The sequence below is a fragment of the Bombus terrestris genome, chromosome 2, assembly GCF_910591885.1.
Source record: "Bombus terrestris chromosome 2, iyBomTerr1.2, whole genome shotgun sequence".
Taxonomy (NCBI): Eukaryota; Metazoa; Arthropoda; class Insecta; order Hymenoptera; family Apidae; genus Bombus; species Bombus terrestris.
In genome coordinates, this window is record NC_063270.1 from 3,111,132 (window position 1) to 3,136,938 (window position 25,807).

A 25,807-nucleotide genomic window follows, 5' to 3' on the forward strand; every position below is an offset into this window, starting at 1 on the left:
ATGTTGTTCTTGATTTGTGTTCTTGATTATTGTTCATGATTTGCTGAATTACAACGAAAAGAATAATAATGAAACATTAATATGTATGTAGTAACTTAAATGGGTCTAAAATAAGGACAAGTAAGGATGCTTTATTTGTTAACAAGTTGGTATAGTTTGTGTATTTAATCGCGATAAATATAATGATAAAGAGTGACAGATTATTCAGTGATAAACAATATCAACGTGTTTGTTTGGCTTGGCGGTTTTATACATCTGACCTCTTGACGAGTGCTCTTAGAATCTTCAACAAGGACTACCTCGACCTTAGATCATTTCTTGGTCCTCTCGGGGAGATGACCCCCACTACGCTCGGATCACGCCACCGTTCGCGCCTATGATCACATATGTCGCATTCTTTTGAAACAACAGGCCGAAATCGACGTTTCTAGAAGTCGCTGCTTGGTGACAATTATGCGCTCGTCGATACATTGTATGCCCCTCATCGGGCAAATAAGGCGATCCGCCTGCGACATTGTAGGACCGAGAGCGACGGCCAGAAACGCGACCCATAGTAAAACCTCGCAGCGTAACAAAGCGTACACCTCCCTTTTTTTTTTTTTTTTTTTTTGATACTATATGTATAAGAAATACTCAAAAGTAATAGCAAGTATCTTTCTTATTCATATTATCTGTTACCACGAATCCACAACTCAATATTCAACATTCGGTATACCTACATACGTGAGTATATGTAGAATGCCCGTGACGCTTTTCATGCAACTTCGAAAGCTAAGATAGTTAATTGCGAAGATGGAAGCAAGTTTAGTTAGTTTTGGCAGTGGTTTCCTTACCATCTAGAATAATAGTTGAAATTGTTGAATAGTTTCGTATTTCTCGAAGACAGAGTTACCGTATTACTCTTAAATGTAGCGCACACTCTGTACTCCAGCTTATTTTCGTCGCATTCTCTCCAGATCTCAACTCGTTCGATATTTGTGCCCGAGTATCTTTCGAATCCTTCCGCGTAGAATGCCAATTGTTCGTAGATTCGTTATAAAACACTTTAAACAATCGTTATATCCTTAATATAAAATAAAAGTTCTAAGTTTCTTAATAATTAGTTATATTTCGTACTTTCTTAAAACGTACAATTTTTTTGTTTAGGTAAATTAACCCTTGGATCGAGTCGAGATGCGGATATTTCTGTTGTTGGTACCGGCGTCGAGTCCATTCATTGCACGATTGAAAATAATAACGGCGTGGTCACTCTTCACCCCATAAATGGAACTACGGCAGTCGATGGTGTATCGATAAATTCACCAGTGAGACTCGCTCAAGGTAAGACCTTGACTCAGATACGAATGACCAAGTATAAACTTTTTGTAAACCTGCTACTTGGTCAATTTACACCATCGAAATTAAACCTCGTGTTTTGTATTTTATATTTGTATTTGGTATTTACTATTATATACTTCATGTACTTGGGATATTTCGTAAAATTTCGTCTCCTTGTAGGGAAAAATGTAATTTTTAAGTGTGTAGGATATAATATGAAATATAAAAATCTATAAGCCTAAAAATATATTAAGAATATTTTCAGATGACTATAAATGGGAATTTAACGTTTCAGGTTGCATGCTGTCGATCGGGAGATCGAATTACATGCGCTTTAATCACCCAGCCGAAGCGAAACAATTACGATCGGTACTGCCACATTCGAGAATCTCCATGGCGCCTATAAGTTTCTCCCTACCGGACAACCAGCTGCAGGAGAACTATCATTTGGAAAGAAAACCACCGGTGGCGCCACGAAAATCACCAAGAAATTCCTGCTCGGACGAAGAAATAGGTTTCCTTGGAAAACTAACGAAATTCGAAATGTTATCGAAACAAAATAGAAACAATTGTGTCTCTCCAAAAGTGTTTCCAGCGGGTGCTATTACCACGAACGTGCCTGCCGATCAAATTCTCGGTCACTCTAGATCCTCCAGTTTAATCTCTCTAAAAAATGGCAATAATAATTCACCGTTACAAAACTTAACAAACTTGGAAAGAAGTCGTTCGAACACGCCATCCTTTAATTCATCCTCACCCGCTCATTTTCTCAATACATCTTCTCCAGGTAGCTGTTTCGCCTCTTCCTCTCCTAACTATTATAGCGATGAGAATCGTCAAAGATTGGATATCAGAACACCCAGCAGATCCAATACGCCTAATCATCAGCATCAAAATATTTCATCGCCGAATCATAATCAGATTCAAATGTATTCAACCGCGGAATCCTACCTAAAAACCTACAAACCATACTATCGAGATAGCAATAACGAGAACAACCAAAATCCTCATATCCTTCAAACGATATCGAAGAACAATGTGAATCAGGGAGGTCTTATGTCACGAAGCTTCACCTGCCAAAGGTCGAACGATCTCGACGACTTGACGACAAAGGATTTCGACATGAGTCAAAGTTTAATTGTTACCAAGACCACGACAACCGAGTATCTTCAGTTGGAAAAATTTGGTTCGAATCCTAATATTTGCAACAGTCCCAGTAACGGGAATTTTTGTGGTGGAAGTCTAAGGAGCGTGGCTGGAGCGCAGGGTTTTGGTTCGAATCCGAACATCAAGAGGATACAGCCACCGAGTCCTGCGTTTAATCGTAATCCCAAGTACAACGAGTCGAAGAGATGCTTTGGACGGGTGAAGAGCCCGACTCCTAGCACCGGAAGTGGTTGCTCGCTGGAGGAGCTACGAGAGAGACAAATTGACGCAGAGAATAAACGGAGAGAGGCGGAGAATAAAAGGAAACAGGCGCAAGAGGAGAGGCTACGAGAGCAGGAGGTCGAGAGGCAAGAGAAAATGAGACTCGAGGAAATCCTTGCCATGTGCGCGGAGTACGAGAGGCAGAGCACCGTTGAAAAGCCAAGACAACCTAATAGGTGAATGGGTTATTTACATTTTTTGCGAGAAGATTCGAACTTATCGCTAAACACTTGCAATTCTGTTTTAATATGTCATCTAAGACCGTAGTACGTTATGTTGCGTACATTACAAGCAACTTTAGGTTTAATCCCGCTACTCTTTTTTGGCGAAAAGTAGCTGTTTATCTTGGTTGAAAGAAAATAGAAAAAACGAGGGCTTTCTCATGCTATAGCGATATTATTTTCTTAAGGGTAAATTCTACCATAAAGTGAACTTTTTAACCCTTTTAGTGGTGACCAAAAGAATTGTATCTAAGCGAAGAATATCGAACCAATTTAATGTAATTTAGTAAGGTTTGAGAAAGGTATCATAAAAAAAAGTAAGAATGATATTTACAAAATTCAAAAAGGAACATAGAAACGAAATAAAGAGAAAATAAATTAATGCAAATTGTATTTCAATATTTGTTGAAAATCGTACTAATGATGCTTAATCAAAATCGGTAGGAAAAATGGAAAAATCAGTTTCCTTTTATAAACAGTATTTGCAAATAAAAAGAATCATTGTTTAGTCATAGTTTGATGTAAAAAACGTAATGTAAAGTATAAATACTGCGTTCTTAATTATTTGTAACAAAATTTCTAATATCAAAACACAAAACTAAATGATAATCTCATGATGCGCAGTAAGCGACAGGAGGATTACTTGCTCCAAAACAAGTGATTCGTGTAGCTGGTATAACATCATTGAAATAACATTCTAATATTATTATAAACATTTAAAATTATCCGGCTGCTAAAAACATGTAATACTTACTTATTATTTCCAACACAAATAATTTACTTAGCTTTGATGGTTACTAATGTGTACACAGCGTAGTCCTTTATTGTACAGATTACAAATTGTGCGTGATCTTCGCACAGGTCCAACAAAAATTTTTCTCTCGCCATGTCGATGCAAGATTATTTCATGAAACATAAGGAGATATTCTGTTTTAAACAGTATTATGTAAACCTGTGATTACGGTCTCAAGCAAATCTCGTGTTGAATTTTCTTATGACACAGGCGTACATACAGCCTCAGCACGGAATATAACAAGAAGTTAAACCCATAAACGATTTTCTCAATTTGTGAAACATCATATAGGGCTTCTGCAGAGAAATTCAACCATTTATAACGTTTTATAAATTTATTTTAAGATAAAGTTCTCTCGTGATGCTAATAGTAAGACGCTATCGTATACGCAACGATGTATCGTTGTTCGGCACTAAAAGGATTAAGACCTTTCGCCAATCTTTTTGGCAATTTTTTTACAAAAGTCTTGTACAACTTTTTCCGTCAGCATTTTGTACATATAGTTATCCGTATTTGAGTAACAGTCACAAGTTTCTTCTTCTTTATTTATATATTACACAAATCAATAATGATGATTATTCAATAATTAGCTTTTAATTTAAATATATATACGTACATCGCTAAAAATAGTACTAAATATAAAAGTTGTATAGTTTAAAGTCTACAACATCTTCATTTTCTTTTACAGAATCAAAACGAATGGCTCTCTACCACGAGACAAGCGACTCGGTTATAATTCACCTTTCGACAGCCCGAAGAGTCCATCTAAAAATCAACCACACTTCTCCTTCGACACTACGAAACAATCGAATTCGGCTTCATATGAGAACGTATGTGTGCAAAATTCAAAAATCATATTCCAAAATGGTAACTCGCCGAAAAATCGTCGAAACCAGGCGACAAGTCATACAGACAATCAAACAGACAACATACAGAATCATCCACAAGCGATCACGCCGAACAACAATAACAACAGCCAATCCATGATGTGGCCAAACATTCATGGCAACGGGGATCATAGTTTTTGCGGTTCGATCTCACAAGTTCGTAACTCGGGTTACGAGAATACGGCAATCGATGGGTCGATGTTCAATAATAACGGTGGAAATTACACGCAGATCGTCGACCTAACGAAAGACACTTACGGAACCATCCAACTGAATGGGGCGAGGATTAACGGACAACCAAATAAGCATTCACGAAACTATGACAATTCGATAAACGGGAACATGAGCCTGTACGAGAACGTGCTGATTAATTCTGTACAGAACAACAATCAAAACAATCATTCCATGCCAAAGAAGAATGCCCAGTTATCGAAATCGTGCGAGATGATCGAGAACAAGCTGGCAATATCTAACGACGACCTTCTAGAGGCTATCGAGCAGCTTTCTATGCTTTCCAAATCCAAAGAAATTTGCACGATTCCCAAAAAAAACAATTCGGAGAAGGACAACGCGAAATCGAACGAGGCTAAGGCTGATAAAGAACGGAAGGAACTCGAAGAGGAGGACAGAAAGAAGTACATAGAGTTCCTTCAGAACGAGAAGTTACATATCCTTGGTAATATGGACGTATTAAAAAGGAGCGTCGCAGATATTGAGATCCAGGAAGAGGAAATTAGTAGGGAGGTCCGTTATTTAAATCCTTTTTCTTTCCACTGAAAGATTTAACAAATTTTAACTATGCATTCTACCAACTTTTTAAAATCGAAGATTTTCTTTCAAAAGCAAAAACGTTGTTATCATCGTTAGTGTGCAGTAGTTATCGTATCTTTCCCATTTCTTATCTATGAAAATAATACAAGAACTTATTTTCATATTATTAGATAGTATATTATTAGGTTATGCACGCACTAGCGACAATTTGTCGCTCTCGCTCACATCAATGGAAAGTTCAATTTCCTCTTCTTCTAATAACAAAAATATCAGCTTGCAGTCGCATCATCAGATGCGCACACATCCATCTAACTAAACGAATGCCATTTTCGTAAGTGACAGAACCATCGCAAGACAAATCGTCCCCAGTGACCTATACCCTTTAGCATTAAATAGTACCGACAAATGAATAATTTCGAGTTTAAAGATACAAGTGCATTCGATGGTAAGGATAATCGAGAACTCGAACCTTATCCTCTTATCTACGTTTACCTTCGAGTTAAAATTTATTTACTTTTTCTTATTTCGCAATGAGATAAGGTATTACCCTTTGCTCTTCTTAGTCTTGCTCCAGCTTACTCAGTAACGTTCAAACATTCGTATATCAAGCATTTCTAAATAATAAATTTTAGAGGAAAGCAACGAACAATTATGAAAAAGCTCGTTCTCTTGTTTTTCAGGATCAAATTCCTAAAACAAAGTTTAGAACAGGTTATTAAGAAAAACAATGGTATCGTTTCTCCTATAATATTCTTTAAGCATTAATTATGTGCATTTTGTGTGTGACAGCTCGAATTAGAAAAAGCACTGCTGTCTGCAGAATACGAGTCCGAATCGTTGAAACTCAGTCAAGACGAGGGTGAGAAGATAAAAGTACAGATGCGGATAAACGAACTGGAAAGACAGATGGCCGAGGATAACACGAGTCAAGCAAATTTGCAAGCAGAAGCAAAACAGAGAGTGCAAAGGGCTCAGCAGACTTGTAACAGTTTGGAAGAGGAATTGGCGAATTGCATGGATGAAACCACGCAACAGAATATCAGCAAGAGACTCATGGCTCAGCAAGACGTCTTGGAGTCAGAAAGGAAGGCCTTTGAGGATTTGGAGTTTCATCATTTGGAAGAGGAAGCGAGCAAACTGGCAACCAGGGAAGAGTTACAGAGGTAAAAGTATTTCATGCACGATTGAGCGATTAAATTTCTTCAAATCCCTATTGGTTTTTCATCCTTGTTTTACCTTCTTTGTGATATATCTTTTATTCTCAAAAATAATTATATTTTTATATTACATTTTGTTATATAATTATATGATAATTATATTATATTTTTATTGTCAATAAAGCTGTCTTGTATCAACTGTGCATGATCGATAGAGTCGATCAGTAACATAGAATTGATTTTGTAGAAATTTTAATTGTTAAACTAATCCATGAAAGGGTTTTTCTTTTACAAATTAATGTATACTTTAGTATGCTAATTTTATGATGATTGACAATTGAGTCTAACATAGATTTGACGATGTAAATGTCTGTTTTAGATATTTGAGCGAATTGACAACCAAGATAGAGACCAGAAAGGTTCGATTGAGCCACTTGGAAGCACAGAGATCTGAAGCAAAAAGTACAGCAACTAAAGATGCAAGAAGCCTTGAAAGGCAGAAGCTAACGCATTTGAAACGGTTGGAAGAAGTTAGTGAATTTTTAGATTATTTACAAAACAAGCAGAATATTTCAGTTGTTAATGCCTGAGGTTCGTGATTTTTCTTTGATCTTGTCTCTTATCGTCATAGGGTCGAAACCGAGTTAGAGCGATTAACGATGAACTGATAAAATTGGCGCAAAATGCTTGCGAAAACAGAGACGAGAAACGATCTCCGAGCAGGGAAGACTTCGACAGGATCTCCAGGGTCACTACTGACTCTCCCATTGTAAACAATCAGGGCAGCTTGGGAAGGAAGACTATCGAATCCCTCAAAGAAATTGAGAGAAATCGACAGCTTCATTTAGCCAAACAAGGTAAATGGCTTTACAAATTGTATAGCCAAATGTGTTAAATAACAGAAAATTTATTTCTACGGACGTATTGTAATAAATAACAAAATGAATTTTAGAGTACACAATTACGAAGAGAATTATCTAACAAAATATTTAAACAGACAATGAAACTTTTGATGCTATTAAATTATTTTCTACTTTATTCGTGTTACAGGCAGCCAAGTAATTTCGGAAGAAAGACGAAGAGTGGAGGAATTGAAACGAAGAGTTCAAGACGAGGTTCGGTCGCAGTGGGAAGAAAGGAAAATGAACTGTACCTCTTTCAACAGTGTTGAGTCAGGAGAAGAATCCTCTAGTTATTCAACGGGACCAGCAGAAAGGTAAGTCACATGCTCAATTATGCCGCCTTCATAGCCCAAATCACGCATTCCTTGCTTGTTCTCGTAATGATGCATTTACAGCTGAACGAATTTACAGATGAACGAATGCTAGTTCGCTCCCCACTTTAATAAAATTAAAAAATGATAGTGAAGATGTGAATCCGTTCATTTTAATAGAGTGGAGAACGAACGAGCATTCATTCACCTGGTTTGAACGCACCATAAGAAAGTGAGAAGAAACGAAAATTGCATGGTTTGTGTTTGATTATCGCACGACAGAATCCTGAAAGTCTGAGAGAAACAACGGAGAGACAAGTGCGTTCTGAACTTTGTGAAGCGATATTTTCCATTGTTATCTTTCTGTAAATTCTAAATATGAGTACATTGAAAAATGTATGGAATTTGAAATGATTTCACAAACATTTGCAAAGTTTACAATTCTTCGAACGATATAGATAGGTAATACGAAAACATAGATAGGTAACTGATAAGACATTTTTGAACATAGATAACATGATTGCGTAACATTCAACAAATATAAAAAATTTAAAAGTGCTCTCAGTGTTGCTTAGTTTGTAAGTGTACAGTATAGATATATTCTTTTTACGTGTGTGTACAGTATCCACGAATGACGAAATCGCCTCGTTCTGAGTGATCGTACACAATGTCACTTTAGCAATAGTGGCAGAACGTGTCTTATCTGTAGATTTAGTGATAAAAAAAAGGTCCTCGATGCAGTTAACAGAAATAGGAAGCGCGTGCGTTTTTCGATTAAAAATGATCGTTCGTAACTGTTTGACGATTTCGCGGGGAGACGCATTCGCAGTATAATGCGTCAACGAGAGTCGTAAATTCCCTTCTCGATACGATAATCGACGCCAGAAACCAGCCGATCCCCTATTTCGGCTAAGATAATAGGGGTGGTTTGAATGATGTAACACTGAGTTAACAGTTTAAATGTAACTCTTTATTCCCAACAACTTTTGAAGAATATAAGCGTCCGCGAGTGATGCGTGCGGGAGATGTAGAAGTGTTTTGAGCGAAGAATTGTTAGCAAGTGATTTTCTGTGACGGTAAGGTTTATAGGGAAAACTAATGATGGGTGCTGGCTGCTCCTCACCAATGGTCGCTCGCGGGTGGAAGTGGCCCGCGAACATCACACATCCCATGTTTTACCTGAATGAGCAATAACCCTAAGAAACGTCTCGATTGAAAGATGTTTGTAGTAATTAGGGGCCTTGACAGTAAAGTAAAAAATGCTAAATCTTATGACGGTTCCTTAGGATTTTTGAGGGTCCGAGTAAGTATGCTTATAGAGTTGGTGGTCATCTTGATCGAAGAATGGATTATAGTATATGGTAGGGTCACAGGACTTAACAGTAACCAACAGTAACAATTTAATTTATCGCTTTAACTAAAAGGTATAATTTGAGCTGTATACAATCACCAAGATGTCAAGAACAAAATATTTCACTTGGTATGCGTTAAAATATCGTGTAAATATTTCTGTAAATATTGTCAGACACGTTTATATGTCTTCAGCATATTGTAGTATCTTGATAAACTAAATTCTGATGAATTACAGGTAAAAAACAATAAAAGTGCTGACGGGGCGAGAAAGATGGGAAATCTCGATGGGCCATATACCCGCGGCCCTTTACGGTATTGAGTAATTAAAAAAAGTGTACTTGATCATGGGTCATCCACATCTGTGGAACACATGTGCGTGAATAGGAATACCAAAACCGTGGTATGAAAGGTAGCCGTTAGTCAGTTGCGACTAGAATTGCGAGGGAGTTACGTCAGAGTTGCGAGAGAATTGCGAGGAAGCTACGAGTAGTTGCAGATTAATTGTTACTCGTGAATTGTCGAGTCGTTCTAAATTGTGAATTGTGAGTCAGTTGAGTCAAGTCGAGTTGAGAGCGAGTTCCGAGTTGGTTAATCATTAGTTGCCGAGTTATTATGAGCTGTTAATTGTAAGTTGCGAGTTGTGAATTATCAATTTAGTTGTCTTAGTTATATCACATTAGTGCATTAAATTCACGCAAAATAACCATCGTTTCCTGTTTAAATCACAATAAATAAATCTATAAAGATCACTAACCAGTGATTTCTACAATATTAATATCTCTTACGATGGATATCATGTTTGTTAACACCGATCATCAATGAGTTAGATTCTGACTAGTTTATGTTAAACATTGGTATTTTCTTTTTTTAAAGAAAAAAGTGAGAGCACGATTTTCGCAGGATTAAGACGTACTCAAGACGCGGCTATCCGTAACATTTAATGGACCTTTGCGTAACAAATAGTCACGAGTTTTTCCTTTGTTTGTAAATGGAACGGCTTGTGCAAGAATTACATGGCGCACGTGATCTACTCGCATCGCGTCACTTTTAATCGGGAATTCGCGAAACTGGAATCCCATCGAGAGTAAAAGGCGTCGCAGCAACCTTGATAGGTAAGAAGGAGCGACGCGAGGAAGCATCGGAATCGGCGTCGACGATCGTAGATTGTCCGGTTGATTACGCTGCCGGCAATAAAACGCTTTATCGGCCCTGCTGCTTGTCCCGCGCGTTACTTGGATACGCTTGGGTGGGGTGTTATCAAACGATACGGTATCTGTTGCAACGAGCTGCCTTTCCGCGGTTAGCTGACGCTGTTGACACGTCGTTTCCTCGTCATCTTACTCGTTGTGGTTAATGAAAGTGTACATTGAGTAGGAACTCTGGTAGTTCGGATAGACTCGATAAGATAGACGTTGCTTATTGCTAGAAGGCAGGATTTCGATGATCTAGAGATAGATAGAACAAATATATATTATAGGAATCTCGCGTGAATCAGTGAAAAATATAGAGTTCTAAGTGACAAGCTTTGTGAGTTAAACGAGAGTTGTAAATGAATGGATCTTAAGGCTTCGAGAATGTAACACGTGCATAGAGGATGGTTCTTGAGAGAAATATATGTGTTATACGGAAGCAGAACTGTTAGGAAAAGTTGAACTTTAATCATATCGAACTTTGATTCTACAGCCGAGAAATTTGTAAAAAGTGAAATTTATCGATTTAACTTCTGCATAGCTCATATGAGCGACGGATCGCGTAGTAACTGTCTTTGATAATGAAGAAATCGTGGGACTTTAATCACGATTGTAACAGAAAAATTTGAAATTTTATTTCAGTGATAAGATAAACGCAACTCGAACGAAACATATATGAATCTTATCAAATTTTACGGGTATATCGATAGTAAAATACGTCTCGTGTATTTCCTCTTCTTAATTTGAAAATAAAGCAACGAACGATTCACGAGGAATAGAGTTTCGTGATAATGAATGGAATCAGAATCGTAAATGCAATTCGAATAACGTCTGCTGCAGAAGAACGCATCGTTGCATTGTAAGATCATAACAAAGGAAGGAACATTACGATAATGCGAACACGATGAGTCCAGTGGTATAAAGATTGATTTATTTGATAGGTAGTACTCGTAAAAGTGTATTGCGTGGCTTTAAGATTTATCGTGGGACGGAATCGAGTAGAAAGTCCAAAAGATCGATCGATGACCTAAAGAAATCGTCGGTGATAAATGAAGAGACTATAGAAAACGAACACTGTGGAAAGAAGAACTATAAGCAAAATTAATTAATAAATAATTAGAGATTCTTTGTCAGAAAGCCATGTTTCAACTGCTTATTGGTATCGTAGCCTATTAATTATTTCATTATATTGACACCAAACTGTTTATGTATACCTATATCTGTAACGATTATTGATTTCTAAACTTCAGATTACATTGGCAGACTATAACTCTTGGTTCTCATAAGCAAACGGAGCCTTGATAACAGAGTACATATATGTTATAGAAATTACAACAAATGTGAAAGTGCCAGAGTATACTTTGACAGAATCATCTCCGTTTATAACCATGAGATTTATTAAAATATTTTTATCGACTCGAGTAAAAGTTAAAAATTAAATCTTATTTGGTGAGAAGAATTCTGCAAAATTTCAAAGAAAATTTAAAAAATATACGACATACGTGTAGACGCAATCTCGCAAGGTTATTCCACATGCTGATGCGTGCATTTTTCGAAGGTGAAAACGCAGTCAAGGAATCCATTAAGTCGAAGAACAAGGAAAAAGAAAGGAAATATTTATCGTTGAAGAACGTCGTGGTATCGTTTACTCTAGAGAAAAAGGAGAAATTGATAGTAAAATGATGCAATTGAAAATTTGTCAGAAGTCGTGTTGAAATTGTGTTAAAGGATTTTCCTGGAGAAGGCACAGTGGTCGCGTGAGTGATCGGGAGGGTGCGAATTAAAGGGAGGAGAATGCACGAGAATGAACGCAAGGGAAGTGGGTGCGTCCGTTTTTAACGAAGCTAGGTTCAGAGGATGCAGCTTGATCACTTTTCTAACCAGCAATCGCTTTTACATTGTCAGCAAGGATTGGCTTAATACAAATTTCTATCGACCCTTGGAAACGCACTCGCGCGAATTTCGTCATCGGTACTTGTGAGTTTAGAAAGATTTTGTTTTTACATATCTTTTTTCTTGTTTTCTTTTGTAATTTTCATTGATTAAATGTTTGGTTGGTCGAAAAGATGTAGGAAATTTTAAGAAAAAGTGTTTCAAGTTAGAGGTCAACTGATCTTTGTAACACGTATAAAATTAACACAATCGTGTGTTAGTTCCTTGGATAATTATACAATACTTATTGCATAACTAATGACGAAGCATTCTATAGCTTCTGAGAATAATAGCAAGAGAAACGCTCTGTTCCAATCGAGGTGTACATTTCAAAATAAATTCAATAAGAATTAAGCGGCAACTTGCTTATAATTTCTTACAAATTGTCCGCTGTTAATTCCTATAAATTAATCCATAAATTACAAAATGACAAAAAGATGTCACTCTTGTTTTCAGCACGTGCTGAATGTACGATCCTACCAAAGAGAGAAGCTTAACAGTTAAGATAAATTTGATCTCTTGGTTCTGTTCAAATATCATCTCTCTGTCTGTCTATCTGTCTCTCTCTCTCTCGCATCTTATACTCATTTATCAAAGAACTTTTATTTCAAGTAGTTTACTCAAATTTTGGCAAGATATCCATGAGAATGCTTCCATTTAAACGACCACTTTATAATATATTTGATCACACCTCTTAGTCAAAATTACAATTAAACCGATATACCAGAAATATATTTTGAAACTTCCTCGTATGTATTATAACCTTTACTTCTGCACATTTTTTACAAGAAAACGATAAAACAGTCATTTTGACGAATTTTCCTCTTCAATAAGGTAACAGAAGAGACGATTGCACTTAACAGGATCACCCTGTATATACTTCTCTCTCTCACTCTCTCTCTCTCTCTCTTTCTCTCTCTCTCTTTCTTTTTGTCTGCTACGGCTCCACCTCTTGACAATGACCACATCCATGGACACTGAGAGCTCGGCAAAAGGAGCAAACGAAATGAAAAAGATGACCCTGTTCCTGGGGGGCCAAGGACAACGTCTCCATAGCAACGGGATTGAAAAGAGTGTCGTCGAGTTCGGTTGAACATTGTAGAAGAATTAAATGCTATGCTGGTGGCACCGTCGAACCGGTCGACCGAGTCACTTTGTACTTGTTAGGTTTTAATAATACCTGCTGCGGCTATGGCCTCGCTGGTAGTGGCGATCCTCGCCAGCTAGAAGAGCCTGCTGCCTTCTCCGGCTTTTTTCGCGATCTCGCGTGGCTCAAGTTTACGGGACGGTGTTCGATACGCGAAACGAGAAGCACTCGAAGGAAGATCACATCGGTGATTACGTAAGATAAAAACCGGTGATATTCGATGCGGTTGACGTAAATCAGTTGGAAGATGCATTACTCGTGTGGTCCGGTTACCACGGTGCTTATGGCTGCTTCGAATTCGTTGCCAACCAACAATCCAATCGTTTATCTCGTTCCATTTATTTTCTCACTTTCTTTGTAACTGTCGAGATACTGTAGAAATCGTTGGTCGAAAATTTCATATTGTTCTAGTTAACGATGCATCGAATCGTTCCTAGTTCTGAATTAGTGCTGTAAATTATTAGTGCCTAATCCTTCGCTTAATTTTCGTATCGATGTGATTACCAATTGTTTTGCGAAAATTTTCATCGCAGATATTATTGTCAGTGTCGGCTTAGATTATTTTGACGTGTTCTGAGATGTGGAAAAAAGTAGGCATATACTTTGTATATGAGTGAAAAGGATATATAGGAATATACTTTATTTATTTGTTTTTTATTATTAGAAAAATGTTGCGATCCATCAGAGTTTATTTGCTTTTGGTGCAATTATACGATGCTACAACGGCAGAATAGAATAGTAGAGAAACAATACGAACAAACAAAAAGATAAAATAGATACATGATTACGTAACTCCGATGTTACATATGCTATTATAGAGGATTAATTATAATCTTAATTCAACTATAAAATAAATAATCTCAAGGCAACTATGTATATTTCAAAGTCAATTTTAAAATCGACATGAATAGGAAAGTAACTAACTTTAGAGTGCAAATACCGCAGGCACAATTTAATTCAAAAAATTGACGTATAAGTTTTCGTTTATCCTTGTCATTACGAATAAATTGAATTTCTTTTATCAATGCGATTTCGATGATCATTCGAAAATAGAAATCAATTAACGACACTAAATTTATAGTGGTAGCGGAAGCAGCGACAGTGCAGAGGGTGGAACCAACGAGAAATTGTCTGGTAGCAAACTTTCGGAGCTCACGTCATCCAGTCCAGGACCTTCGAATAATTCCTACAGTCTGCTCCAAAATGATAACGTGAGTACATAAAAAAGTCTTTCTCCAAAATTTGCTTCTTAATTAGCTTTTCTATAATTAGTAGCTGTTAAGGTGATATATTTTTAGAATACTAACTCTTCAAAAACATAGATATATGTATGTTCAGTCGCGATGAAAAATATCGATTAGCGATTAATGAACTTTTGCAAACATTTGTTCTATTGAAAACGGAATGAAAAATGATTCTATACAGAAAAATTTGATCAGTGCAGGGAAATGCACATTTCCGATTAGGAAGTACTTATTAACAGTTTCGTGGCATTCGCAATCATTAAAGCTTGACGAAACGGTTAACTCGAGACTGAACTCGTGACCGTGACACAGCGATTTCTCATGAATGTTTAAAGCTGGTTCAGGGTAAATGAGAGAAGACGCATATTTTGTCTAGATGCCAAGACTTTCGTGCTTCGAGAAAAATATAACTCATCTTGGCTAACGAAATGTCGAAGACTTTTGACGGGTCGAGCCGCGTTCTAATTTGTGTGAAGGGAGCAAAAAAATAGTGGAAAGAAATTTTGTTACGAATTTGTATGAACATCGAAATTAAATCAGGGCTATTTGACAAAATTTCAAGTGAGTCATGTTCTCTTTGCTCCACGATTTCGGCTTTCTAATCGTTGATAGCTTTGCCAAAATATGTTAGATAGATCATATTTTCAAATATTTTAGAACATTTCAACTGGAAAACGCTGGAATGAGATTGTCTCACATTTAATCTTTTATATTAAACTTGAGTGATAGAATTGTAACAACGTCGATTAGGACAAAAATGAAACAGACAATTAAACAGATAATGTTGGTGGTATACATATGTATATAACAAAAAGAAAAATCGATAATTATAGGAAATTCTGTTTCTTATCGCTACTGACGAGTTTCAGCTTAAAAGTTCTATCGTCAAAAAGCAAACAAAAAGTTCCGTCGCTATATTTATCTACTGTTCACCGTGATGCCGATAAAAGTTGAGTGGTTAGTCATCCGATGGGATGTTTATTCATTTTAAAATTCGAATCAATTTCTGGTATGGTTTGTGTAAAATGCGTTGAAAACAGACTGATGGACAAATAAGTGCAGTGGAGTGAGAAATTTGGAAAATTTATAAAAGCTGTAACAATTGCTTATTGCAAATCATTGTATGTATAGTCTTTCTATTTCAAAATTACACGAATTTAAATCATTAATTGTATTTAGTCTATGTTCCATCAGTCAATAAGTTTATAAGTATTACTTTTTCATAGCCTGTTCTTTAATTCATACTTTTTATCAATAGCATATGTTTTATCATTTTTGCAGAAACTAGTTTCTAAAATCGCTATTTCATTACTTACTTCGCTTTTCACGATCGGAATTTAATATTCATTATATTACTTCATCTTAATATATTAATACATTAATTCAGTATTATTTAATATACAAGAGAAAATGGAGAAAAGCACAGAATTAACAGCGAACGAGTTTGTTATTCGAAAAGTTTTGAAAATGAGAAAATTGATCGTGTTTGTCAAACTTACTCGATCGTTTCAATCATCCAGAACATTCACTTAGACAGCCTAATTTTAGTAATTACGACCGGCGACCACTGTACTTAACGGATTCAATGAAATCATCCGGGGTCGAGGAGTAGCTTTATGTCGTGTCTTTTAATGAAACGAAGACAGATCTTAAATTATTCGCACACTAAGAAAAGTTTTAATACGAGAAACTTGTTTCATATAAAGAATCTGTAATATGCTATTAAAAAAGAAAGATTTATGGAATATTCAACTTAATTTCTTACATTTATAACCATCGTTGGAATATTTCAACTTTGCAAAAGTATGACTGCAATGAGGGAAGTATGACCACGATGCGAAGTTTTTCATCGAAGTAAAAGCTCATAAGATAAATATATTTATTTGGTAATCATTTAAAGAAACGTTATTGATTGTATTATTTATTTTTATATTCGTAGTATGTGGGTTCTTTTATATTATTTATAAATTAAATTAATTTCCAGACTATTTTCAATATTCATTATAATAAGAATATTTTCACACATTATAATCTGTTCTTTTGACATTTATACGAATCTCGATATGCACGAATCACCGTAAATATTAGTGTAAAATTTTCCTGATACGCGTTTTTAATATTTATCATCTCCTATCAGCAATTCGTGTGTAGTACGCGATGCAGTTCGCGTTGCTCGCATATGGGCAGTGCTCATTAACGCATAAATATACACGCGAGACTTGTATCGTGAGAGCTGCATGTACACGTGAAATTACTGTATAATCGTGACATGTTTATTAAGATTTTCATACGAAACTTCCGGAATAGTGTAGTATGTCACGTTGTTTAAAAAATGTCGCTTTAGTACTATCAGAAACAGGTTTCGAATATTAATAAGACGAAGGTGCTTGCCTTTCTCATGTTTATTTCTCCCGATAACGTGGAAGACGTCGGACAATTCTTTTCGGAAGTTACTGTAAATGTATACCGCGCAGTGAATCTGGTCTGGGCTAAGTGTTTAACTTGCCAATTTCTAGATAGCTGTAAATGCTTTCTGAATGTTATAGTCGTGCTAACATCCTGTTACAATACAGATTTCATCTTTTAGGATATCTGTTGATTTCATTTTATGATTTCATTGCACGAGCTGTTTCTAAAATAGGTATGTGTAAAGTAACGTCTAGGAATCCTATTATTATTTCTATTGGATAATAAGAAGGGTAATGCCAAATCTTTTTTGCGTAAATTTATCTCTACTGATAATATAATTAGTGGTCTGTATTTTTATTTGGAAAAGAAATAATCGGGTTCTTTGTGTCTCTTTTCCTTTAGTCCAGAGTTAGACATTTTTCATTTTCAACTTTTACCATTAAATAGTGTTCTAAAAATAACTTTGTGATTCCTTTAGGGTCACAACTTATAGGAATCTTAGATCATCGATACAAATTTATCGATCATCCCCTCAGCAACTTTCAGGAAATATTGATACTCGTCAAACATCAAACGATCCATTCTACAAACTTACGGTCAAACTGTTCAAACATGTCGTATCTCTAAATTTAAAATCATATTTTCAAAACGATCGACGAACATTTGTATACTCGCGACGAGGCCTGATTCGAAGAAGAGTAATTTCTCCTAACAGGATATTCGAAAAGCGTCACAATCGCAAGGGACCAGACGACGTCGAGTTATTTTTTTTCTTTTTTTTTCTTTTTTTTGTTTCGACCGAATCCTGAAGAATTCGCTTCGTCTACTTGTTCGCGCGGACGAAGAAGTTTTACGGTCGACCGTAAGGAATAACACGAATCGCTTCCTCGTATGTGTTCCACGAACTCGTCGATTTTCGCGTGCTTCCTTTGTCGACTCGCCGTTTCAAATAGCGGAAGGTCTCGAGTGTGATGACCCCTTTTTTCCGCTGATGGAAACACGCTTCTTATTATCAACAGTATACACTTGCATTTCAACTTCTTGCCGAATGGTAGAATTTTTGCAAATTTTAAAAGGACGATGTGTAGTTTCATACGAGTCAAAAGTCTCATGTAAAGAGTGTTTGCTCTGATAATCTTCAAGATTTGTTAGCTGTAGTATTTACGATAAAACGGCGAAGAAGAACTGTATACAATGTCATGCGCACGAGACGATTTTATTAATAAACGAGTCTCATTTTCGTAATGGAATTCGCGATACGTAGTTTACAGTACTGAAGAGAAACACGAACTTCCGAACGGGTATTTCACAAATATCCGCTACATTCTGGAGCGAACGTTTTCGTCACCGGCTGTGTATTTTTGCGATGATACTTGCGTATCTAGGACTCGAATGATTCGATGCGTCAATGTTGCAAAATCGACCAACGTCTGTGCGAATAGAATTTGCGAATTGACCATCACTATCAACTTCAATTGCAAGATGTAATTTTCCTCATAAATTCCATTTTCCTTTAGCCAACACTTAATGTGATTAGAAAAAACTAATTTATTTTTTACCTACGTTCAAAACATGATAATATCGATATATCCATACCTTCTAGAAAAAAGCTTTTCGATTTAACAGTAACTCGTGATGAATTGTTACGAAACAACAAAAGGAGTTACTTTTCAATTTGAAATGAATTTCCTGTCGGTCTTCCTTTTATTTTTGTCGCGTTATTGATTTAGCCAGCTCAGCGTTTCAGTCTGTATGAAATTTTTTCAACCTTACTTTCGTTCCACCTTTTTCAATGATTCATTGTCACGATTATAGCTATGCGAAAAGAAAAATTTACAAATGTAATTCAATCGTACGCATAATATACTGAACAGTGGCCATATCGCTTTTGCGCGATTCAAAGGCGAGAAAAAAAAAATGATAGAAGTAACAACTCTTTACAACTTTGCTAACGACTTGTAAAGTATGAAATTAAAATCCAAGTACAAGTATTCTGTAAACGTCGATCTAGCATTTTTACAGTATAAAAAAGATGAAGAAATATACTATTCAAAATCTTAAATGTCCCAGAAATATGTATGTCGTATCTTTTCACTATGAAAGTTTACTATTGTCTAGCTAATTAATCGTCATTTCAACATTACGTGATATTTTCATACGTTACTACCAAAGTCTAGAAGGTTCTAGATATGTATTCATAATTGCATATAAAGATACGACTATTGTCCACTGATATCTTTTTTCGAATGATCACTATTTTCCGAATGACATTTCAGCTTTACTCGAAACCTTTGAATGATCCTTCATTCAGCATTCCAAGACAATAAAATCAACAATTTATGCAATTTCTACCCACGTTAATGCGATTCATATTTCAAATCTCGTCATCTTCGCCAAGGAAAAGAAGAAACGAGAGAAAAAACGAACAGTGACATCGATTCGATCAAAGAATGATAAACGAAAATTGTTTTCGTCGGCTTACGACTTACGCAACCCCGCAAAACTACGTGAACTTTTTCACGGCAACGCTCGATGTCAAATAAAATTCACATAAAACCCAGTGACGCAGATTCCTCAAATGCTACGCAGAATACAGAAGCAAATCTGTATCCCCTCTGTATCATTGTTAAACAAATGGATGGTCATCGGCACCTTCGGTGCCACGAATGATGACTTTGCTCGTGAATGAGCCACTGATTTCCCGAGCGTAGAACAAGATTTAGAGAAGGGGGAGGGAGACGCATTTTAACTTGCGACGAGCCTGTTGAACGACGAACGTTCGTTCCTTCGTGGACATCAGTTCTTCACTGTCGTTCATCCGTTTCGAACCGGAGGATTCAACCGCTCGGTGTGCCTGACCACGTTTCACCTAAGCTTCTTCCATATTTTGTTTGTTCATAATCGAAGGAATTAATTAAAAAATCGAATATTGAAATTCATTAAAAGTAACGATCACTGGATAATCCTCATCGATGCCGGGTACTGGAAGATATTTTGTTTTGTAATTGTATGATAGTACTGTTGCCCCGTTTATCTCTTTGTTTGGAAATAGTAGTAGTACTGTAGAGGATTTCAAAATGTCTCTGATGTGGATGAGTTACATGAAGAACAGGACCAAAAAGAAGCACGTTCGTCGGCGACGAGTAAGTGATAAATAGGCGAAGTGTGTGAAATGGTCTTAAATGGACTTACATACATATATCTTTTATAACTAGTTTAACGTTGCATTCTGTTTTCTGCTTCGTTATTTATTTTTTATTAACAACAACGAATTAGTTCGTAAACATTTTGCATGACAATTGAATAACGTTTCGTTGGTATTGTATATTTATATTTAACATAAGAGCATAGTATAAGAGAGTAAAAAATTATACCGTTTAGAAAATTTATGAGACTCGAACAGCAAAGCTGTATGTGTTACTTGGTGATAAAAATAGTCACAGACGCGAAGAACAATCTTAGAGACAGGCATTACAATGAAGAAACTTGTATTTTTAGATTAAGAATGATAGTGACATGTTCCGGTGTCTTTGGATTTTTTAAATATTTTATATACTTACTTACTAAATAGATAAAAAATAGTATATAATTAATTATAATCTTACCAGATTTATAAAAATCACGAGTTCTAGAATTCAATTTTCAATATGATAAATAAAAAAAAAAGACTCGATGAATACACGTGCGAAGCAAAAGTTCGTTTAAAGTCCGTTCTCCCCGATTGTTCGAGCCAACGCATGACGCATTATTATCGAAGAGGGTTGCCCGTTTCAGCGAAACAAAACGGTACACGAGCCCTTTGACTAACGGACGAAGAAAGACAAAAAGCAACGGGTATTATCGTTCTCACTCGTACGCCATTTGGTTCGCCTCATTGCACAAATTTTTCTCCTTAAATATGCTTTAACAGCCTGCCGTAACCTAACGAGCGTTGGTTTAAATTATTTCCAGCATTCCATTAATTCCTATCGTTCCTTGCCGCGAAATGAAAAATTACCAGATTACGAACGAAACTTTAAGACTTTGTCACGGTGCGACGCGACATTGACTCGTCAAGTTCGGATAGAAAAAAAAATATGGGAAGAGATTTCTCTTTTGAATCGATTCTTATAAGATTATCTTTGGAAGTTTAGCATTTTTTCTTTTTGTATTTGTATTTCCTTGTCGGTAGAATAATCGTTTAGATTATTTTATATATTGGAAAGATTTTACTCGATTATTTGTAGAAGACTCAGTATATTGAAGTGATTCAAATCCTGCAAATGGTAGATTAGTTAAGTTGATTTTAATGGGAATATCTGCCTAAGTAATACGATTCAAGTAGTACTTACTTTTTTCATTTAACACGCGATATTCGCTTGTATTACAGATGAGAGACGATCAAAGGACATCAATGGAAGGCGAGAGACTTAGCAATAACAGCGGTGGAATAATCGACGGAAACGGAAGTCGTCCTCTTTCACAAACTTCCAGCGAAATGGATACCCTTGGACCACTGCAACCCGTCAAACATCGTGAAAAGGCAAAACTGCAGGTATATTGATCTTTTCCCAATTATATGTTACGAATTAATCGAATCACAGTCATTTTTTAGTGCTTTGAAACCTAAATGTTCACGATAATAAACTATCATCGAAAATTATATTTCCATCGTCTTTTTAAGAGAATGAAATTCTAATATGTATTAGAACGTTCGAGTCCACAAATTCTAGATTCAATTTTCACGCAGTTCGATGCGTAACAGTATGGTAATACTGTTTAAACGGTAATTTAACTTGACAGTTCAGTTTCACGGTTTGTAAATTCGATGATTTATGGACGCAGAGGCCGCTTACGAGATACCTCCCCATCAAGTCGGAGTCTCTGGACCTGAGGCATCACATCGAGACCGCCGGGCACCAGTTACCCCTAATACACGATGTCACGGTTGATACGACCAGTTGCAGTGGTTACCTGTCAAAAATGAGCAAAAAGTTCCATCACTGGAACAAACGGTGGTTCGTCTTCGACCGGAAGAGGAAGACGTTGTCGTATTACAGCGACAGTTCGTCCAGGAAGGCGCGCGGAATGATCTACTTCCAGGTATACTACATATGTACAGGGTTATCACAGTTTTTATATAGATATTGTATTGCTAATCATTATTCAGAGATTTCCAAGAATCTACCATAACTTTGCTTGGTAAATATACAAGTAAAATACCAAACAAATATAGTAGATAATACATTTTTTATATTATTTACATCTATACGTAATTATATTCTATTTATACGTATTGAAATGCTTTTGAATAGATCCGAGAAAACAACAGAATTTTTTGCGAAAGCTGATATTGCTACTAATTGTGAACATTTGACACGAAGGGTCAAGTAGGTCAAAATACGAGTTGTAATCATAAAACTGAAATGAAATAAACGGGGAGATTGTCATATGTAATTGCCTACTTATATATATGGATAGTGCAACCTATCACGGAGAAATAAGTGATAGTACTTGTAGAACTCGTCGAATATTAAGTTGATTTTTCAATAATAGAACAACAATTTCAATAATAATAGAACAACGCAAAATGTTTTCTTATGTTTAGTCGATCGAAGAAGTCTATGTGGACCACATGAATACTGTACGATCGCCACAGCCGTCACTGACTTTCATCGTCAAAACATCATCTAGACTGTATCATTTAATGGCACCGAGTCCAGAGGCTATGAGAGTTTGGGTGGACGTTGTATTCACTGGCGCCGAGGGATATCATGAATTCGATCACGGTATCTGATAAATCGACCGTTCTCACGTTTCTGGTCGAGATTCGTTTTATTCTCGAGGATCCTGCGATAACACGATTCCTCGGCTATAGCCTGTAGGTTTAGCCGAGTTGTTAGTTAAACGAGCTTCGTGATCGTTCGAAGATACGTTTTGTCACGAGCGAAATTACAACCGCCTATACTTTGAAGCTGGATTTGACTTGCATATCTAAGACACAAAGGTCTCTTAAGTTTTACAGTGAAAACTGATAGTTACATTGATGCTAGATCACTCGTTTAGGCAGCTACATACAAAAGTAAATCCGAAGTAATAGCATTAATCGCGAAAATTATTAGGGACAAAAACGAATACAATGTAGACAATGATCATAGTGTTTTAGCCAAATACACCTAATGAATCGAATGACGATTAAGGTTGATGAATCGATGAACGATTTATTTATATAATTTATATGATTTAATGGCGAAATTCTGGATCGATGATGGAAGTGATTATATTTGTGTCAACGTGTTAAAAGACGAGGGCATTGATGGTACGTTATATTGAAATATTACTTATTGAACTGTAAGTTGATTATAACTTGATTCTATTTAAACGATATGGATAAATTTTATAGGATTTATTGTTAAATTTTGTAGACATTATTAATCTAGTCTTCCAGCATAGCTATTTTCAAGAATAATGAGTTAATATCCTAACATTTGATAAAGAAAGTCTTAGATGATACTTCAATGTGTATTCTGGTGTGAACCAGGAATAGTCCCTAAGAAATTGTAAATATGTCCTATTTTACATTTTACAGTTATATGTACTTTGACAATTTGAGTAAGGATCTTGATATTGTTTGATACCGAAGATTGTATGGAATAAAATCTTCCATATCTCTTTGTATACCCAAAGGAATTTTTAGAATACATACATACATGACTCTGAAATTTATATATTGAACTTTCAGTTCTAGAAATGATTGTAGGCCTTTCATATGTCTCTTATTAAATAAGAAAGTTTTTCTTACATACTAATTTTCACTAGCACGATAATAAACGCTATTGTAAGTATTCATACTAATTTGTAATACGCAAATTATGAATATTCCCTGACATATATAATGTTCATCTTTGTGGAAAGTAATTTTTAATGAACGAATAAGTCTGAATATAGTATATGATATGAATCAAAATATCTCAAATATTATTTAAAAGTTGAAAGAGCTTATAAATATAACAAAATTTAATTGAGTTCTATGTATCTACGATTTAAATATGTGTTCACAATATTTTAATTGCTGATCAACTGCCTTACATATCAAATCGAGGAATACCTGTAGGTAGTATACAGATTGTTGAATATCCCATACAATTTTATAACATAATTACATATATTCAAATGATTATTTGAACACAAGGAATGATTGATTGAAACACATTGATCGAAATATTTTATGTTTATGATCTTTCTACTTTGTACGTCATTGGCTGTTAGAATTATTATATATACAATTTACTGATCATTACATGTATCATGTAACTGAATTTTTGTTAAAAATTATCCCATTAGGTTAAAATAAATTATAAATTATATTATGTACTGTGCATATGGTATTTTTGGATATATTTACAAAAGATATTAAAATGCTCCTTATTAATAAGCTATTCACCTTGTAACGAATGTATAAATGCCTAAGTATTTTAAGAGTAATTGTCTTGTTAATTTCTGATGATTAAACATCTTAATTACTGTTAATTTTTTAAAAAATTTCCTATTCCAACAAAAGACATATTTTTATTTAGGTTTTATATCTATTATTTAAATGAAATTTAATGAAACGTGAATTTACTCAAGAGAATCATTAGCATTTTCTAGAAGCAAATAGAGTAACATGGAAACTAAGAAATCAAATTAACAGTAGTGTCATTTATCTTATTTCTGACCTGGCTCTTGAAACAATCAATTCTACTAAATCATTAGTGATTGCCTATTTTAAATAAGAAGGAAAATTCAACATTTTTGTTTAAAAATATAACTTTATTCAATTAGTCCATTTTTGTTGACAGCCTTTTACCATCTTTTCAGGCAGTGTCATAATTCCATGTTCATAAAACTTCTGATTTTTGCCAAAAGAAACTGAATTAAATGTGATTTTAGATCATCAACATCATTAAAAATTTTACTGCATGGAACGAGATAAATGATAATTTGAAGGTGCAAGGTCAGGGCTATATGGTAGATGTGACAACACATCCTAATCTAGTTCCAATAATTTTTGACAAGTGACCAAAGATGTATGGGGCTTTGCATTATCATGCTGGAAAACAACACCCTTACAATTTGCCAATTCTGGCTGCTTTTCTTGAACTGCATCGCTCAGCTTGGTGAGTTATTGAACGTACACGTTTGAATTAATCTTTTGGTTTCCTGGAAAAAGTTCAAAGTACAGAATTTCTTTATAATCCCACCAAGCTGATAGCATAATCTTTTTTTGGTGAATCTCATCTTTTAGTGTCGTCTGGACTGTATAAACTATCCACTTTTGATCGCTAGTAATCAGTCGTTTCAGAAATGAATCAATTTCGTTGCGTCTCAGAAGTGAATCACAAATGTTAATGCGTTTCGTCAAATGAATTTCCTTAAGCTGATGAGACCCATATATCGAGTTTCTTGACATAGCCAAGCTATTTTAATTTTTTTTAAATGCACGTATGCGATATATTGAGCTTCTCTGCAATGCCTCGATATGGGTCTCATCAACTTCAGCTGGATTTTTCAATGAAAAATCACCAGAACGAAATTTGGCAAACCAATTTTGACACTTCCTTTCTGTCAAGGCTTCATTTCCATATACGGCACATAATTTCTTGTATGCTTGCGATGCATTCTTGCCTTTTCGGAAATAATACGATAAAATATGTCTGAAATGCGCGTCTTGTTCTTCCATTTTCGAATTGGGATACAGACGAAACTAAATAACTAATCGATAGA

At 35.5% G+C, this 25,807-nt stretch overlaps 1 protein-coding gene across 6 annotated transcripts in view; it reads left to right on the forward strand.

Annotated features, from left to right (window-relative positions):
* The window catches only part of LOC100642833 (pleckstrin homology-like domain family B member 1), a 58,973-nt gene extending 34,551 nt beyond the window's left edge, over nt 1-24,422 (forward strand). For all 6 annotated transcript variants that reach the window (XM_012314388.3, XM_048412876.1, XM_048412880.1 and 3 more), the window contains 11 exons: nt 1,147-1,320; nt 1,613-2,921; nt 4,448-5,390; nt 6,207-6,580; nt 6,954-7,104; nt 7,206-7,431; nt 7,625-7,790; nt 14,491-14,620; nt 21,432-21,596; nt 21,887-22,144; nt 22,650-24,422. In XM_012314388.3, the coding sequence (XP_012169778.2) occupies nt 1,147-1,320; nt 1,613-2,921; nt 4,448-5,390; nt 6,207-6,580; nt 6,954-7,104; nt 7,206-7,431; nt 7,625-7,790; nt 14,491-14,620; nt 21,432-21,596; nt 21,887-22,144; nt 22,650-22,838 (4,085 nt within the window). In that variant the 3' untranslated portion in view covers nt 22,839-24,422. The remainder of the gene's footprint in view (nt 1-1,146; nt 1,321-1,612; nt 2,922-4,447; nt 5,391-6,206; nt 6,581-6,953; nt 7,105-7,205; nt 7,432-7,624; nt 7,791-14,490; nt 14,621-21,431; nt 21,597-21,886; nt 22,145-22,649) is intronic.
* The last annotated feature ends 1,385 nt before the right edge of the window (nt 24,423-25,807 follow it).